The sequence below is a fragment of the Polypterus senegalus genome, chromosome 3 (genome assembly GCF_016835505.1).
Source record: "Polypterus senegalus isolate Bchr_013 chromosome 3, ASM1683550v1, whole genome shotgun sequence".
Lineage (NCBI taxonomy): Eukaryota > Metazoa > Chordata > Cladistia > Polypteriformes > Polypteridae > Polypterus > Polypterus senegalus.
This window is the reverse complement of record NC_053156.1, coordinates 213364372-213385127: the sequence shown is the minus strand read 5'-3', so window position 1 is coordinate 213385127 and position 20756 is coordinate 213364372. Positions and strand designations below refer to the sequence as shown.

Sequence of the window (20756 nt, the reverse complement as noted above, 5' to 3'; positions counted from 1 at the left end):
TAGGACAATTTTAATGGGGTTTTAGAGTGTTTTCATTCACTTGAAAGTAGAGGGTGTATGTTTCTTTAAATAAGTTTTTATTTTAGGAATTAAATGTGCCAGAGCATTACCACAAGGCACTCATCCCCTACCCTAAACCTAACCCTAATTCTGAGCACACAAATTAGTAACATATTTAAGTATTTCAATTGAACAATGATAAAATACACTTACAATATGCAGAATAACATGAACACAAAAACAGTTTTCAAAAGAACAGGCCATGTTGCCCAGCATAGCTCATCAATTCCTACTCTTGCAAAAGATCCCCAAATGACTTCCATCTACCACATTACTTGGTGACTTATTCCATGTACTGTATCTGTAGTTTTCAGAGTGAAGAAAACTTTTTAACATTGGTGCAAAACTTACCTTTACACAGTTTGGATCTATGCCCTCTGACTTCTCATTTTGAACAGCTGGAACCCACTGTACTAATTCCCCTCGCAACTTTGTACATTGTAATCTTGTCTACTCTTTACCTCCATTTTATTCAAACTAAAAAAGTTCAGCTCTTTTAATCTTTCATCTTAGCTCTTTCAACCAGTAATTGCTTCCAATCCATGTAGCTGCTAATTTCTGGAATTTCTCCAGTTCTCTTTTATTTTGTTTTGGTTTTGTAATTTGAAGACCAATATTGCATTATAAATCTTAAGGATGACCTCACTTGATTTGTATTTGGCACATTGGGCTCCTAAGCCCTTCTTACAAGGTGTGCTTTCAATTTTCAGAACCGTGTATTCAAATCTATCATTTTAATTACTGTGTAATCCTCTATATCTACTTATATCACCTACCACAAATCTGTCCAAGTCTGAATTTGGTCCAGGTCTGCATTAACACTATTGAATGGTGGTGCCAATGCTGATCCCTGAGGGACATCTCATTTAACAATGGTTAATTCTAAAAAATTTTGTTTTATTATTTATTTTTATTGTTTGGGCCATTTTTGCACCTAGCTAGACAATACACCTTGAGCTCTCACTTCTTTGTCATTGATCACAAGCCGTTTACATGACTATCTAAAGCTTTTTAAAATTAATGTGAATGGTATCATAAATACCTCTCAAATTCCTCATAGAATTTAAGCATACTGGTGAACCATCACTCCACCCTCATTATTGAATGTTCTGTAATTAACCAGTACTTCACATAGAAAATCTTTTCTTTCATGATGCTGCCATCACTTCATACATTAAGCTCACATTTTCCAACTGGTATGTATGGTGCAGAATAATGTCTGAGCATAGCTTGGTTTGCTGTGCATAGTTATTATGCAGAAGTGGTAGTGAAAAAAGTGGAACACATGAAAACATGACAACTTTGAAACTGGGCTCTGCAGCTGGAGAATTTCTAATATACAATATATTCAATATGGTGTAGCTTGTAAGAAATAATGTATGCTGAAATTTGCTTGAAAATGCAGTACTTTTTAATAGCATTTATCATAAACTTTCCTTACTTTTGCCAGTGTTATACAGAACAAGATTTCAATGGCTACTTGACTGACAGATGAACTCAACATACAATAATATGGTTCAGATTATAGCATACTAGTTGCACCCCGTGGCTCTGCCTGCATCGTAGTGAAATAAGACAATCTTTAATAATCAATAAACAAACAGGTTTCGCTAGCTAAGTGGAGGCAAGGTATACTACAACAAGTTGAGAGAGGCAGAACAACTCGAATGGAGGCTGGCACGTGAGTGAGGAGGGCCCCACCCGGTTCCCCACTCCTGATGTCATGCTTCTCCCTTGCCATGGCCCGTAACCTCTGTCTTGGATTCACATGAATAAATCAATCCTGCAAGCAAGCTATGATACTTAGTGTGATGAAAGAAGTCATAAAGTCATCTGGAATGTTCAAGCAAATGATAGAAAAAACCTGATTAACATCTGTTAAGTAGTTCTCTCGTGAAAAGCGGACAGACATACAGACAGAAAGACAATGGATTTTATATATATATAGAGATAACTTATAAAATCAGTTAAAAATGAATAAAAGGCCCTTTACAGAACACATTCTGTATCTCATATTTGACAAATTAAATGACGTTGGGTTTTATATATATAGAGATATTAGATTGACTTGTTTGATATACTTCCTTTGCAATGTTTAGTTTACATTTTTCAGCCCCATGCTAAGTATGATGAAACCTCATTTTTATCTGAAGTACAACAAACATACAGTATGTATATATTTAATTTTGGATTTTGAGATGTTTTTATTTGTAAAAACCATCACATATTTGTATTCAATGGAGGTTCAGATAATTGCTTCTCTTTATTCACAGTTAGTCAGTTAACTACTGCAGAAGTGTGCAGTTACACATAAAATATTAGAAAGTAAAGACTGACCACGAAGCAGAGAAAAGAACAAAACACTATGGTGTTAGGCACTTAAATGTTCTGGTGCCCCATGTTTTAATCAATAGCCCTTATTGTAGTGTACAGTGTTCCCTGTGGAAATCACATATTTGACATAGGGATGAAATTTGAAAGTGACAGCAGTTTAAAAGAGATAGCAGCTTAAATTCTCCTTGATCTACAGGAAAATTGTTTCTTTATTGCTGTGTATTCTGTATCTGGAACAATAATCAAAAAGAAAGGATGAGACGGCAAACAGAGAAGAATTTCAAAATAGGCATAAATGGTTTTTTACTGCAGCACAATATAAACTATATGACAGGATCTATAATGCGTGAAGCCTATATTAGAGGCCAACTCAAAAACATAATTTGTCTACAAAATTTACAGGTACCGAATGAATATTATATTGACAAGCATAGCTTGATGCTGATGTTATATAGATATTGCATGCTAGACTGCAAAAGACAGAGAGCTTCAATTGGTAATACAGTATCTGGTTCCTGATGTGAATATGGCAGTTTTTAAATAATCTCCTTTAATTTCAGTGCCTACTTATTCCAGTACAAGTCAAGCACGGTGGCGTTGTGCACAAGGCAGGAACCAAACCAAGTTACAAGCAACACAGAAAGTGACTAGCCTGGGGTTTTCAGAGGTATTAGAGGTGTGAGGCAGTGGAGTTAATCACTTAGTTTTAAAAAGTAATAACACAAATAACTGGACAGATTAAAGGTAATATAACAGTATATTGGGGAAGTGTAGGAAAAAATACTGCATAATAATAATAGGATGCTATGTTCTTGCTATATATATCATCACTTGGAGCTCATACCGTTACTTGGCAGGCTTCTAACCTGCCTTTTGGATTAATCACTATCACAATGTACTTTACAAACATTACAGAAACAATATATTGCATTTATAGAATAACTGGTATTGAGAGTAAATAGTACAGAATGAAGCTTCAAAGAGGTAAGAATGAAACAAATTGAGAAAATTGGCTGTCATGGTTTGAACGTAATAGTGGCATCTGCTGTGTCAGAATAATTTAACCTTAGTAGTAAGAATATAAAGCTAAAAGAAAAAAATACTGCACGATACAGTGCAGCAAATATATAAATACACAATTCATAATGGTTGAATAATAAGCAGATGAATCATGACAAAAGGCAATAAGTAGGAATATTCCTGTGGGCATGTTTCTTTTAATGCCATTGCAAAAACTTGAAATTTACAGGCCAGAAAATAGGATAAGTAATCTGGAATTTTGACTTTTTAAATTCTTCTAGTAGAAAATTTTGAACTACACAAGTCAAGAGAATCATTTTCAGCCTAATTGGTGAATGAACAATTCATGTAAGGTATTGATCCGGAATAACTGTATGTAGAGTAAAGCTAAGAAATTGTACTACAGTATATGTAATTATTGCCATTACATACAAATCATTATTAATCTCAGTTTGGTAAGATTTTAGATATTTCATGCATTGCAAATACATTGCATATTTTGAATCTTATGTATGCATATAGCATGCATTAAAATATTTTAACTTCATGGTTCTCACTAAGAAATTCAATACTGAAATAAATAGATACATTCAATCTATGTATTCACGATTTTATTGATTATTATGAGCAAATTAAGCTCAAATAAATGTATGAGGGAGATCTGAACAGCTTGAGAATTGGTACTCACACACATCCATACTTACACAGTTACCAGTTAAATTAACCAGCAACAACCAGCATAACCATGTTAAATATGTGGAAAACAGGAATATCTGTCTCCCTGTCTAATGTAATAGCCTCATATGTACATAGACTTTTGTTCATTTTGGGGATTTGCATATGAGAAGTTTATTTCTGGAGTTATTTTCATTATTGGTCTTGAAATTAAAAAATACATTTTAATTATCATATTGTTTTTCTTTGTTTACACAACATGTTGGAAGTTGGTCATGTGACAGTAATTATCATGTTGACAACATCCCAGGAAGTGACAGTCTAAATATGCCAGCGATTACATACTGCCTCTATCCCTCTGTGGATACCAATAGTCTTGGTAGCACTAGTTAGCCTTATTCCAAGTAGGCCCTATTGGTAGGAGTTGTGTTTGTGTTCAATAATTTATTGTCATATCACTGTACTGCCTCAAAATGAAAATTCACAAGTTGATAAAGACAGAGTAGAAGATAAAACACAGTCAGAAACAAACTGGGGAGCTGAAACCAAAAGCACAAACAATCTTGCATTAAAAGCCAAGCAAAAAACTAAAATCAAAGTAAGAAATTCCTAGGCAACAAAATTGTGACCAGGAGGCTAAAATGAAAGGATATGCAAAACATTTTTTAAAACCATCCACAATCCTGGATGATTAAAAGACACGCACGGTACCTGTTCATATATCATCAAGCTGATGAAGGCACCTGATGTGACTTCTGAAACCACACCCGCTAGCAACCAGAAACACAGCATAGAAACGGACTCATAAAATGGAGGTGACTATTAGATAAAACAAACGGAAGCATGCTATTTCCAAATTAAAACAAGGAAATAAAATAACAAGTCCAAACTCACAATGAAAAGACACACAGTGAAAACAAATTTCCAAGTTACAAAACCTTAAGAAAAATGTATTAAGCATAGGAAAAATGAATGAAAAATCAGACTAACATAATAACTATATAAGCAATATTGGTAACTGCCAGGTAAATCCTGAAAGTTTGTCTTTTTGTCATAAATATTTTTATATTTTTTATTTATAAGGATAGGTTTCTTAATACTGTAGCAGACTCTTTATATCACAACATTTGAACCCCCCTGTATGGTTGTTGGTTTCCTTCAGAGAATCCAACTTCCTCTCACCTTCTCAAAACATTCTTCAGATATTCAAGAGTCGCTGCCCAGAGTGTTCTGTTATAGACTACTGTTGCATTCTGGGTGTGAGAATCAGTGGGTCAGGAAAATGAATTATTAAATGAAAGTAATAATTAGCTTTTATATTTGTCATAAAATGCAATGAAACGTAATTAATGTATTAATGCATCGATAAATTCATGTTCATGTTCATTTTTCATTTGCATTTGCACGCACACTTCAAATAAAATCTGAATGTCAATTTAAATTTTTATGTCTAAATCATTGTTATAATTGTAACTGATGTAACAGTATAATGCAGAATCTGGAAAAAAGCTATACCATACCATTTTCTAAGCCCACTTAATCCTAAACATGGTCACTGGGAAGCTGGGCCTAACAGAACATCCATAGCGTGCAAAACAACTGCAGGTTAAACACACAGACACACACACACACACACACACCACAGCCAATTTAGTGTCACCAATCCACCTACCTTGCATAAAAATGAAAAATCTGTCAAAGTGCAGTACTACATCCACCAGGGAATACTTAAGTGCTGACCACATGACTATCATTCTGAGTATTGACATAAAGTAAATGTGACAAGTTTGAGATCCATTTTAATGCAAATTATCAGCTGTCTGATTTACAGAATGCTTAGTACCTAAAGTACCTTTTCTGGACATAACAATACCTTAAGTAGCCAGAATCTTAAAGTGTGAACAAAAGCTGTTTTTTATGTTGTAATAAAGTGTAGAGACATTATGGTCTAGTAGCAAGAGCAATGAACTTGAAACTACCATTTGATTGTTCCTTTACTGTTTTTGACTCATGATGTGACTGTGAAACAAGTCTTTTAACCCATCTGTATTCTGAATGTTAAAAAAAACAAATCTTGTGTAAAGGTTCAGGGCAAATAAATGATACAAGTAATTATAAGGTCTGATACAAAAACATGGATACCTCTGTCGATTGGTTCTGCAAGTGAACTGTTGTTTCATTTCTGTCCTTGATCACTATGAAAAACTGTCACACTTTGCAATAATTAAATATGACAGAATCAAAGCAAAAAAAGGTATATTTATCTACAGTCAATAGACAGTGTAGCTCACATTGATTATTATACTCTATTGTCAGTTAGCAGTCAGAAAAAAAGAATTCACTCCTATTTGCTTAGACCATAAATGCCACCAGCCCTGTGATTACTTATTTATTTTCCTTTTCTCATGTTGTCTGTACAATTTTACAAAGAGTCACGCTGGTAATTTGCCCAATAGAGCTTATCATAGATTTTCAGGGGCATTATATACGACTTTCAAAGATCATAAGAGCCTATGATTTTAAAGCATGAAATTTACAACTGCAATCTTTTAATATTTATGACACTGCCATAACAATCTTATTTTTTCTCTTTGTATTTCAAATCCACATAGGTATACTTTTGTAGATATATTGCGGGCAATCCTTTTATCTCTGGAGGCAATGATTGAAGACCCTGAGCTGCAAGTGAATGGATTTGTATTGATCATTGACTGGAGCAATTTTACTTTTAAGCAAGCCTCTAAACTAACACCAAGCATGCTGCGTCTTGCCATAGAAGGTCTACAGGTAATAATTATTTTTATTTTTGCTGAAGTATACTATGACTTATGCAATCTATTCATGCAAAAGGCTAGAATGTGGCATTTATTTCCTTGATACAGTGCCTACTTAAATCCTGTGACATTTGTTTTTTTTTATGACCTTATGATGGGTGTTTATGAGATTAATCCAAATAGACTAACCTTCGGCAAAAGAAATTGTATCTTTGGTTCCTCAGACATGAAGAGTAACTTAGCGGTTGGGAAGGAGACTGAGCTTGTGCTGGAGGCTGAAAAGTACCAGCTAAGTCTGACATTGATTGACAGTGGTGACATTCTCTTCCATATTTTAGAGTAACCAGGCAAGAGAGTTTCTGTGTAATTGTAAGGATTGTTCACGTACACTATAACTGGAAGCAGCGTTGACGTTTGTACCAATGCTTGAGATGATCAATTCAAGCTGCAGAAAATAAATATTTGGTATTTATTTGTGCGTATGCACCTGATTATTTCAGCCAACCTAAAGAAATTGGATGTGTTTCATAAAAGGATAACAATAATGGACTTTTGGTGGACTTTAATTCTTACTTGGGTAATCAAAGGAGTATGATGGATAGGCCTATATAATCTGAATCCAATGTTTCTGTGTTAATTATAGATTTTCAAATACAGCTTTTACATTAAGTGTAGCTGTCACCAGAGCATCTTGTGAGAAATGTTCAGTGATCTTTTGTAGCCATGCCATCTGACATGAGACTATAAGCTGTGGACTCTAAAGGAAAGAGTTGTCATCTGATCACTGCTGTGTTGTTTGGTGTTGGCTGAAGTATACTCTAGACCCAAATGGATACTAAATATGTCCAAAAATTGTCTGTCAGGTATGTCTGTTCAGGCTTTGTTCAGCTTTCACCTTTCAATGAGCTTCGTATGTGCCTCAGATCAGGAACAGAAATCAAGGTGAACCTGGTTAACGTTCACTAGTTAATAAAAGACTCTGGAACTTTCAATGGACAAAAGATTGTTAATGACTGCTTTGGAGATAATTCTGGAACACAGTAAGGGATGCTATCATGTGAAAGAAGGAGGCTTTACTGTAATATTGAAGGGAGAGTCTATAGAGCTGACTATAAGGGATTGAAGGTCAAGAATTCAGTACAGACTGGTGTGGCAGAGATGAAAACCTAAGAGTGGGAGAGGTTTGGTGAGGTGATTGTAAATAATGAATGTGACCTTTGAACATCTGTAAGAGTGGTGCAGAATGCTGATGAAGTATATTTAGATATCAGCAATGGAGTCGTTTTGGAGAAAGTAAGTACGTCTTGATACTTTGGTGACAGATTGAGTGCAGGTGGAATGACAGGTATAGCAAGATAGCCAGGATCAGAGATGTATGGAAGAAATTCCTGGTGACGTTCTTGATATGATCTGGACTTTCATTTATCTTATTATAGTCTTTTCCTTTTCCTCTAAAACATTACCTTGATGCAAAAAGGTTGTAGTCGTACACTTCCTGACTGACCAAGTTTGTGAATAATTCATAACATAAAACATTTGACTCTGCTACTGTTAAAGATTCTTTTCTGGTCTCCAACATGGATTTATGTCTCACTTTTTGGTTTAGGCAATATGAAATATTCTTGTTAATGACTCTCTCATTATGTTTCTCAAGCAATGATTTCCCTTATTTTCTTGCTATTGTGTATTTGATTCCTGTCCTCCAGTTCATGACCATGACTTGTTATATTACTACTAGGATCCATTGCTGATTCCATTTTACTTTAAACTGTTGTTGCCTTGTGCAGTCAATACAGTCCCCTATTCTGACCTCTAAGGGAGTCTGTCTGACATTGAAGGGTAACGTTGATGAAAGATATGTAAGGAGTATTATGTTTTTGAAGTGGTGACACATGGCTGATGAAAGTGGAAAACAAAGCAAAACCAGAAAGAACAGATATGAATATGATCAGATGGATATGTGGAGTTTCATGGGCTGAGAGGAAGACAAATGCTGAGTTAACAGAAGGATTTAATTTGGAGGTAACAGTTGTTATGATAGCAAGATACAGACCAATGTGGTTTAAGTATGAAAGGAAGAGGATGGCCAGGAGGATGGTGCAGGAGGTCAGGTGAAGGTCAGGATGCCAAGGGGGAGGGCAGAGAAGATGTGCTTGAATGTGAAGTCAGAAGATAGAAAAATAACTTCAAAACAACTTCAAACAACGTACAACACTATGCAGAGTGGAAGAATAAGATATGCGTATACAAACACATACTGTATGTTCCTCCAGTGGACTGGTGGAAGCATATCCCTGACTGTGCTCCCATGTGGACACCTGTAGGGCCACATGATATATGTACTTCTAACAATCTGGCCTGCTAGGGTCCTTCAGAGCAAATGGAAGGATCTATTTGAAGAAAGCTTTTCTGTGATCTTGGAAGTCCATTTGAACCGAAGGAGCTTCTGAACTATGTTTTTGAAGTACTATAGGTACTGCAGGGGCTCTAACTGTAAGAAGAGTCTCTCTGTTTCAACTAGGTGAGTTTGAGTCAAGAGAGATTTAGGAGCAAACTCAGCTATACAGGAGGAGGATTTGGACAAAAAAGTAGTACATTGAGTTGTGCTTGGACGAAAAAAGTATATGGAAGCCTGTTAAAGTTTTGGGCACAAATAAAAGTGTCTTTTAATGTGAAATTTGCAATCGGGGTGTGAAGTTTGGGTTTGAGATGAGAGACGCATCCTTGTGATGACAATTCAGAAGTCTGCAAATGTAACCTCACATTAGCACCTGAGCAAAGAATATCACAGGAACGTAGTTAGGTAAATTGCACAAATAAAACAGTTGAACTGGTTTGGAAACTTGTTTGGTATTCCAATCACATAGTTCAGGAAGACGCCAATGATAATCTGCTGGAAATGTCATAGTATTTGGCTTGCCGCCAGATAAAGAGAGCTAATTGACCTGCCACTGTTAAAATGAAGCTTGTGCCATAATTCACTTCAGGTCTGAAGCTTTAAAGCCTAAGTGGGCTGGTAGGCAGCTGGTTCACTTACTTGATAGGGTGTAGATCAGAGTATTATATCTATAGGTCTGAATAATAATCTGATTATTTGGGTATTTACCTATTGTGATTCAGACCTATGGATATAATACTCCAATCTACACCCTGTCAAGTAAGTGAACCAGGCCCTGATGTTCGAGGTCCGATCCTCACAAGAGGAAGCAAAAGTGTGTACACCGGATTAGCTTCAATTAGGGGAAAACATGTGCCATGAACTCTTTGTATTATTTGACAGGTACATTACCTGACCATCCACATAATCAGATTGTGATTCAAACCTATGTGTGTGTGTATATATATATATATATATATATATATATATATATATATATATATATATATATATATATTCACAGTTCTCACTTCCTTTTACACACAGTGCCTTAACCACCCACAATGCTCATTGACCTTTTCCACTCCTTTCCTTCTCTTCTGCCATGTTTATGTATATATACTATATCTATATCTCTCTCTATATATATATAGACGTACATACTGTATATACAGTATCTCTTTAGACAGTAATGGCTGTGTGTTGAGTTATTTTGAGGGGACAGGAAATTTACACTGTCAAACAAGCTGTAGACTGGCTACTTTACATTGTGTCAAAGTGTCATATCTTCAGTGTTGTCCCATGAAAAGATATAATAAAATATTTACAAAAATGTGAGGGGTGTACTCACATTTAATAACAATAATAATAATAATTCTTTGTATTTATATAGCGCTTTTTTCACTATTCAAAGGGCTCTTGTGAAATACTGTATACTTTATGTCCCTGGAAGGCACTCTCCCACCATCCTTCCATTACTTTGGCCTCCCGATTGTGGAATGCGCCACCAACTGTCCAGGATGGAATGACAGGCCATCCACTACAGTTTGTATTTACTAAGTCTGATTAGTTTCAGCATGCAAACACAAATAATTACCCTTTAGCAATCATTGCCCAAATAAAAGTAGCAGAGAGATGCAGATGCTTAATATTGTTAGGTTTTCCTGCACATTTAGAGAAATTCATGCATCTTTCTTGAAGCAGTAATTTGGTTTATTCATCATGGTGCAGTTTTTCATTTTACATTTTTTCTTCCTTCTTCCCCTGAGATTAATCATTTACAAAGGTAGGTTAAATCTTTAAATGATTTTGTGTCACTTTTGGCTCGTGTTTGTAGTACTGTAGGAATAACTAATCTAGCATCACTACTGTTAATGTCACAGAATGCTGCACATGAATCTAAAATCTCCTGCCCCTTTCCATTTAATGGTGATTCAGAAGAAGTGTCTTCTTATCTAATGTCAACTGGTATTTCATATCCAATCCATCTTGTTTCCAACTGATAAAGTATCCATAGCCTTAATTGCATCAGTATTGGCAGGTGAGTTGGGTTACAGACATTTTACACAGCCAGCATCCATATACTGCCTCCTTGGGGTACTTTTTGTGTGAATTCCATGTTGTTTTTTGCTGCTGCTGAGAGGTTACATCCATTTGTAGATTACAGTATATAGTTGACTTTAAGATGCAGGTAGCAGAAACATGTTTGAATGAGACCTCCCTTGTTTATGTGTTGCATGAGGCTCTTCAAGATAAATTTGCTAGTCAGGATGTGGGCACCTCACGTGAAGTCAGCTGGCCCAGTATGATGAAGGTATGACTATTTACAGTAACCCCCCACATCCTTCTTCTTAAGTCAGTTGAGTACTGCAGTGCTATTTGGCAAATCCTACATTACAGTGAACAGATACAGAAAATGGTGGCATCTATAAGCTAACAAATACACAGACTTTGTACATGAAGTCATTCCAGCAGCTCATGCATAGGAAATCTCCTTTATGTTTGGTATGTGTTTTTTTTTTTTATTAATTTTATTACAATCAATACATAGCTTTCCAGTTTTACAAAAAAAGAATTATGCTAAGAGCAGATCGATCCCCACCCTTGAGAGAGAGAGCAAGCCAAACGGTGTAAAATTTAAGGCTTTTAAAAATACCTAAATCAACAAATTCTCTGTGCTTTATAAAATCATTTCAAAATATTACTGATTAGATCCTGCCATGTTTTGAAAAAAGTCTGCACAGATCCTCTAACTGAGTATTTGATTTTTTCCAATTTTAAATAATATAACACATCAGTTTCCCACTGACTTAAAAGAGGAGAGTTTGGGTTCTTCCAGTTTATCAGAATAAGTCTGCGTGCCAACAGTGTAGTGAATGCAATCACAATTTGTTTGTCTTTCTCGACTTTAAGACCCTCTGGAAGAACCCCAAACACAGCTGTTAATGGGTTAGGAGGGATTGTGAGTCCAAGACTGTCTGAGAGGTAATTAAAAATTTTGGTCCAGAATGATGTTAATTTGGTGCAGGCCCAGAACATGTGACCTAGTGAGGCTGGGGCTTGGTTGCAACGTTCGCAGGTTGGATCATGCCCTGGAAACATTTTGGAGAGTTTTAGTCGAGACAGATGTGCTCGATATATAATTTTGAGTTGTATAATTGTATGCTTTGCGCATATGGAGCTTGAAAATCTGGAAGGTTCTGTTTAACAAAGTTCCTGATTTGAAGATAGTGAAAGAAATTTGTAGCTGGAATGTTAAATTTGGAATGTAATTGTTCATAGGATGCAAAGACGTTGTCTATATAAAGATCTCTAAGCAAGTTAATTCCAAATTTTTTCCAGATATTAAAAACTGCATATGTTTGTGAGGGTTGAAAGAGGTGGTTCTTTTGCAGGGGTGCCACAGAAAGAAGCTTCTCCGTCTTAAAATGCTTTCTACATTGGTTCCAGATTCTAAGTGAGTGGAGCACAATTGGGTTATTAGTGTATTGCCGATAACGTGTGTTTATTGGAGCACAAAGCAAGGAATACAAAGAAGTACTGCAGGATTTTACTTCTATTGCGGTCCATGCCTGTGTATGTTCTTCTATTTGTGTCCAGGTTCTTATCGACTGTATATTTGCCGCCCAGTAATAAAACTGGAAGTTAGGTAGAGCCATGCCACCTTCTGCCTTTTGTCTTTGTAGGGTCGCTCTTTTGATGCGTGGATGTTTAGAATTCCAAATAAATGAGGTTATTGTTGAATCTAATTGCTTAAAGAACGATTTATTAATGTATATTGGTATGTTTTGAAATAAAAAAAGGAGCTTAGGAAGAATATTCATCTTAACAGTGTTAATTCTTCCAGCTAGTGTGAGATGAAGGGTTGACCATCTATGCAAGTCTTGTTTAATTTTTTCCATACAGACGACGAAATTTTGTTGATAAAGAGCTTTATGTTTACTTGTGATGTTTACCCCGAGGTATTTAAACTGTTCTGCAATGATAAAAGGAAGGGTGTCTAATCTAATATTATATGCTTGCGAATTCACCGGAAAGAGTACACTTTTATTCAGATTAATTCTGAGACCAGAGAGCTTTTGAAATTCTGTGAGTGCTGCTAAGACTGCAGGCACAGAATTTTCTGGGTCCGATATATACAGTACCATGTCATCTGCATATAATGAGATTTTCTGTTCCAGTCCTTCTCTGCTAATCCCCTTTATCTGATCAGTATTTCGACAATGTATTGCCAGTGGTTCAATGGCAATTGCAAACAGCAGTGGTGACAAAGGGCATCCTTGTCTTGTGCCACGTTCTAGTTTAAAGTAGTCTGAGCAAATGTTATTGATGCAAACTGAAGCTTCTGGGTTAGTATACAGTAATTTAATCCATGCACAAATGTTCGGGCCAAACCCAAACTTCTCCAAAATAGTAAAAGGTATTTCCATTCAATCATGTCGAATGCTTTTTCTGCATCCAATGATAATAATATTTCTGGGGTGTTTGATTTAGTTGGTGAGTATATTACATTAAACAGGCGTCAAGATTTGAAGATAAGTGTCGGCCCCTAATAAATCCAGTTTGGTCTTGTGATATTACTGAGGGGAGCACTTTCTCCATCCTTCTAGCTATGATTTTAGAGAGTATTTTAACGTCGTTATTCAGAAGTGAAATTGGTCTGTATGATGCACATTGTAATAAGTCCTTATTTTGTTTTGGAAAGACAGTGATTAGTGCTTGGCGAAAGGTTTGTGGAAGAGATTGGTTATCTCTGGCTTCTGTAAATGTTGCTAATAGGAGGGAGCTAGCTGAGCGGAGAATTTCTTGTAAAACTCTGCAGGGTAGCCATCAGGGCCTGCTGCTTTTCCACCTTGGAGTGACTTTATAGCATCCAGTAATTCTGATAATGACAGAGGTTTATCGAGCTCCTCCACACTAATAGCGTCAATTTGTGGTATCTGTAATTTATCCAGAAATGCATTAGATTGTATATTGTCTTCTTTAAACTCAGTAGTATATAGGGATTTATAGTAGTCTCTAAAAGTGTACATTATATTTTTGTGTTCGATGATTTTATCTCCATTCGTGTTAGTAATTACCGAGATTGCGCTATGCACATCTTGCTTGTGAATTTGTTGCGCTAAAAGCTTATTAGCTTTCTCCATGTTCATAATAATGATGTCTGGATTTGTAAATTAGTTGTTCGGTTTCTTTAGTTGTCAAGAGGTTTAATTCTGAATGTAGAGCCTGCCTCCTCTTATGTAGAGTCTCGCTTGGTAGTCTGGCATGTTCTTCATCTATTTTAGTAATTTCGCTTTTATCTCTGCTACTTTCTTCGCTTCGGATTTATTTCTGTGGGAAAGATATGAGATAATCTGTCCTCTTAAGAAGGCCTTAAGAGTTTCCCAGAGTATTCCTGCAGAGATCTCAGGGGATGTATTTGTCTCTAGAAAGAATTCAATTTGTTTGGATATAAATTCAGTACAATTCTCGTCAGCTAATAGAAGCGGATTGAGACGCCATCTGCGGGTGAGTGTATGGGGCTTAGTAATTTCAGCTCCAAGATCATCGGAGCATGGTCTGAAATAACAATAGCATCGTATTTACAAGATTTAATCTTAGGCAAGAAGTTATTATCTATAAAGAAGTAATCAATCCTTGAGTAGCAATGATGTACTGGTGAGTAGAAAGAATATGTTCTTGAATTTGGGTTTAAAAACCTCCAGGGATCTGATAAGTTGTGATCAGTTATAAACTTTGTAATTATCTTTGCGGTGTTAGTTGCCGTTCCCCCTGTGGAGGAAGTCTTATCTAAAAGTGGATTTAGAACACAATTAAAGTCCCCAGCCATTATAAGTTTATGAGTGTTCAGATTGGGAATGGATGCAAATAAATTTTGTATAAATTCCTTATCATCAACATTAGGTGCATAAACATTTATCAAAATCATTTTACAGTTAGATAAGTCTCCCATGACCATCACATATCTCCCTTCAGGATCCAATACTACATCTGATGCTACAAATGGTACTGTTCTATGTATGAGAATTCCCACCCCTCTAGTTTTCTTTGTAAAACTAGAATGGAACATTTGGCCAGTCCAGTCTTTTGCAGCCGGAACTGATCCTTACTTAGTAAGTGGGTTTCCTGTAAAAATACTATTTTAGCATTTAGACCTGTTAGGTGAGAAAGTACTTTCTTTCTCTTTAATTCGTGATTCAGGCCTTTAACATTCCAGCTTACGGTTAACTGTCCCATCATGGAGACACTGATTCTGAGTTTTTGGTGTCATATTATAGTCTTAACTGGAAGTGAAATAGTTTAGGTCTTAATTTCCTATTCCCCAAGAGTTGTTGCCATGCAGCTTATTATTACGTTGATAGTTATAATTATAAAGATTGAGATGATAGATTAGATATAGATCAAGCCTGCTCTCTTTCTCTTCCCCTTAACCCCCACCCTCCCTTTTTGCCTCCCCAGGTGAGGCTAAAACCCACTTCATGCAGTCCCAGTCCTCTGACATACCCAGAGACAGAGCACGCCCAAAGCACATCAAGCCCCCATGCAGTGGCGCTTTAAGGTTAAAAGATAGAGATATCTGTTACCAATATAGTCTTTAAAAGAGGAAAAAAAAAAAAAAAAAAGAATTTTGCACTTAATATATATATATATATATATATATATATATATATATATATATATATATATATATATATATATATATATATATATATATATATATACATATAATCTTCATCAATTTTAGTGCATTAAGATGATATCCCCAGATAATAAACCCAGGTGATGGTGTTAAAGATGTGTCCAAAACAAGCATAACAAGTCTTAATGCAGTAATAGCAATAACAGCAAACCAAGGGTATGATATTGAACAGTCTCATTTAGGGTACACATGAAATAATTAGAAAAGAAAAAAGAGGAGGAAAACGTAATTAAGCACAATAAAACATAAACATTTAGCCCTAGTAATACTAAGTAATGATAAGTAATAAGTAAGTAATAATAATATAAGAATATGAGAATATATGCTGATAAAAACCCGTATTTTAAAACAAATAGATCAGACAGTAGATTATTAATCCTAGCTTTATCATTTACCGCCATGACTCACAATTATGTATCAGAATAGTCCCGGATCAGCTTTCTTAACTCATTTTCTGCCTCCTCCTTGCTAGCGAAAACATAGAAATGACCCTGCCATTCCACTTTCAGTTTTGCCGGATACAGGAGGCCGATTTGACATTGGCTTGCCGTAGCGCTGTTTAATATTATAGAAGGCGCGCTTTGATAGCTGTTGCTGGAGAGAAGTCAGGGAAGACGCGAATGTGGCAATCTTCATATATAATATCTTCCTTTTTTCCTGAGGAGTTCCATCACCTCTAACTTAAATGATAATCGCTCAAAACGAACTATAAAAGATCTTGGTCGGGTCTGACGGTGTTTGATCCAGCGACGCGTAAGCCGCTGCTATCTCAGATTCTGCTTTAAAGTCGCCCCGATTATTTTAGAAAAAGTTCAGTTGCGAATTTCACGGGTTTAAACTTTCGATTCTCCGCAGGCCTTCAATTCTGACATTATACCTTCTATTCCCATCTTCTAAAGCAGCCAGTCTGTCTCCAAGTTTTTCTCCGAGTTTTTACATTCAACTGACATTTACTGCTCTTTCCTCGGCACTGGCAGCTAGATGTTCGCTATTTCGATCCGATTCGTGAATGTCTCACTAAGATGCTCCAATCGATCAGCAAGCGTGCTCAGTTTAGCCGAGTTTTTCTCAATGCGCCTTCAATTTTACCCAGCACCTGTCGAAGTTCAAGTTGTACCTCTTGACGCAGCCTTTCATTTGCCTGTTGGAATTCCTGTCGCAGCCTTTCATTTGCCTGTTGGATTTCCTGTCGCAGACATTCATTGGCCTGTTTCATCTCCTGTTTTAATTCCTGTTTCAGTCTCTCAAGTGCCTTTGCCGTTGCTTTCTCATTAGCCTTCTCGCTTTTCTTTATATCTTGCGTGAGCTCAGCGAGCAACACTTTCAGTTCAGATAGCTCAAATGTGCCTTCTTGTACCGTAGATGAAGCAGCAGACTCTGCTGAAGCGGTGTCCCCGCTGCTCCAGTCCCGCGTAATTGCGTAACTGAAGCCGCGGACCTCCCGGCCTTTTCCAGTTTCAGGTAATCCTCTCCAATCGGCGAGCTATCCACATCTGCACTCACGATCACACCTTCGCTCCCCTTTTCGCTCTCAGCCGGCGACGATGTAGCGGACCGTGGTCCCGAGGAGTCTGTACTTTCGCCCATCTGATCCAGGTCTGTCTCTGAGAGGCCGTATCTCGAACTAGGGCTTGCTGATCGCAGCTTGGATGTAGCTTTAGTCTTCGATTCTTTCGACCCCTTCTTGTTGGCCATGTTTATATGTGTTTACATATACTGTAGCGGTCCCTCTCGGGTTGAATAAATACAGGATATCTCAGAATAATAAGCAAATAATATGAAAAATAGCACCACTGCTAGCGGAGCTCCACTTCAGACGTCCATCTCTCGCATCGGACGAGACCAACTGAAAAAATGAATTTAAGAAGATAAAGACAGACAATATATATATAGCGCTTTTTTCACTATTCAAAGGGCTCTTGTGAGATACTGTATACTTTATGTCCCTGGAAGGCACTCTCCCACCATCCTTCCATTACTCTGGCCTCCCGATTGTGGAATGCACCACCAACTGTCCAGGATGGAATGACAGGCCATCCACTACAGTTTGTATTTACTAAGTCTGATTAGTTTCAGCTTGCAAACACAAATAATTACCCTTTAGCAATCATTGCCCAAATAAAAGTAGCTGTAGAGATGCAGATGCTTAATATTGTTAGGTTTTCCTGCACATTTAGAGAAATTCATGCATCTTTCTTGAAGCAGTAATTTGGTTTATTCATCATGGTGCAGTTTTTCATTTTACATTTTTTCTTCCTTCTTCCCCTGAGATTAATCATTTACAAAGGTAGGTTAAATCTTTAAATGATTTTGTGTCACTTTTGGCTCGTGTTTGTAGTACTGTAGGAATAACTAATCTAGCATCACTACTGTTAATGTCACAGAATGCTGCACATGAATCTAAAATCTCCTGCCCCTTTCCATTTAATGGTGATTCAGAAGAAGTGTCTTCTTATCTAATGTCAACTGGTATTTCATATCCAATCCATCTTGTTTCCAACTGATAAAGTATCCATAGCCTTAATTGCATCAGTATTGGCAGGTGAGTTGGGTTACAGACATTTTACACAGCCAGCATCCATATACTGCCTCCTTGGGGTACTTTTTGTGTGAATTCCATGTTGTTTTTTGCTGCTGCTGAGAGGTTACATCCATTTGTAGATTACAGTATATAGTTGACTTTAAGATGCAGGTAGCAGAAACATGTTTGAATGAGACCTCCCTTGTTTATGTGTTGCATGAGGCTCTTCAAGATAAATTTGCTAGTCAGGATGTGGGCACCTCACGTGAAGTCAGCTGGCCCAGTATGATGAAGGTATGACTATTTACAGTAACCCCCCACATCCTTCTTCTTAAGTCAGTTGAGTACTGCAGTGCTATTTGGCAAATCCTACATTACAGTGAACAGATACAGAAAATGGTGGCATCTATAAGCTAACAAATACACAGACTTTGTACATGAAGTCATTCCAGCAGCTCATGCATAGGAAATCTCCTTTATGTTTGGTATGTGTTTTTAATGTAGCAGATCTGAGCATTAAAAAAACAATTGACCATAGCTGAATGGTCATTCCACCATTTTACTCCAATATACAGTACAGGCCAAAAGTTTGTTTTCTTTATTTTCATGACCATTTACATTGGTAGATTCTCACTGAAGGCATCAAAACTGTGAATGAACACATGTGGAGTTATGTACTTAACAAAAAAAGGTGAAATAACTGAAAACATGTTTTATATTCTAGTTTCTTCAAAATAGCCACCCTTTGCTCTGATTACTGCTTTGCACACTCTTGGCATTCTCTCGATGAGCTTCAACAGGTAGTCACCTGAAATGGTTTTCACTTCACAGGTATGCCTTATCAGGGTTATTTAGTGGAATTTCTTGCTTTATCAATGGGGTTGGGACCAGCAGTTGTGTTGTGCAGAAGTCAGGTTAGTTGGACGATCATTTATTTTTCAACAGGACAATGACCCCAAACACACCTCCAGGCTGTGTAAGGGCTATTTCACCAAGAAGGAGAGTGATGGAGTGCTGTAAATGGTCATGAAAATAAAGAAAACACATTGAATGAGGAGGTGTGTCCAAACTTTTGGCCTGTACTGTATACTGCACATTAACTTTTCCTTCCTTAATGGCTGGGAAAGGCAAACATATTCTTGTTCTTATTCTAGTCACACAATTAAACCTCCAACTATTTAAATAACTTGAGAGGTAATGTCTACTAAATCAGTTAATAATTGTTTTTATTGATTACCATACTGCACTCCTTAAAATGGTAGTACGTGTTATTGTGTAGTGAGTGAATTTCATTGCTGGTAGTTCATATGAACTATCCTTCCAATAGTCTTGGGGTTCCCTTGGCTGAAACAGAACAATCAATATAAATTGGCTCAGGCCCGCACCTAGGAAATTCTGGGCCCCAGGCAGCTGACAGAGTTCGGTCCCCTTTCGTGTTTCAAATATGTGCGTATATTTTAAAACGCCACTTAAAGGGTGGGCCCCTATCTAGCTCGGGCCCCTGACAAGTGTCATGGTTGCCCCCCCCCAGGTGCAGGCCCGATTGGCTGACCCAAGAAATAACCCCCGGCCCAAAAATACTTTATAAGTTCTGCATAGACAGGTCTATTGCTTGCAAAACTTGTTTTACTAAAGGTTCATAACATAAGATTCAGGATATTGAAATGCTCCTAGAAAGAGTAAGACATGAATATTGTCTTCTTATGGACTATGTGATTACCCTTTTGATTTACTGCCTGCAGTTCCTTTACCTAAGTGGCATCTTTTACTCTGTGCCTGATTTCAAAAATATGGAGGACTACATGAGGGACTAGTTGGAAATTGGTATGATTTGGCTATCCGAGGGTCCTGTTGAGAATAGAGCTTTTATTGTTAAAAAATATAGAACATTCATATCAATTACTGTGGATGAAATACAATAGCAGTAAAAAAGCAACTAACCCACTATCTTTAAAAATAATTGTGAATGTAGTCTGCAGTATTGACTAAGCTAGACAAAAGGATTGCCTACAATTTAAATTTTATAATGTACACGGGGGGTTAAATACGAGTAACTGGTGATATTCTATAGTTTTTCCAATCATTGTATATCTTCTAAGTTGTACTGGGGGGTCAGTTTACTTTGGTGACTTCTTCATTTTTTATCCAGGACTGGCCACCCTTATTATTTTTTTTGAAAAAAAAAAAAATACCAAGGAATTTAAGGGTTGATTTATTTAAGGAAAGGTGAATGCCATCAATTCCCTGTACTGTTACTGGGTTATGAAATTTCAAAGAAAGGGTCAGAATGGC

The 20756-nt window shown here is 36.7% G+C and overlaps 1 protein-coding gene across 1 annotated transcript in view; it reads left to right on the top strand.

Annotated features, from left to right (window-relative positions):
• The window catches only part of clvs2 (clavesin 2), a 155347-nt gene that overhangs the window by 30162 nt on the left and 104429 nt on the right, over positions 1-20756 (top strand). Inside the window, exon 2 of the mRNA XM_039748408.1 lies at positions 6702-6876. Within this exon, the coding sequence (XP_039604342.1) occupies positions 6702-6876 (175 nt within the window). The remainder of the gene's footprint in view (positions 1-6701; positions 6877-20756) is intronic.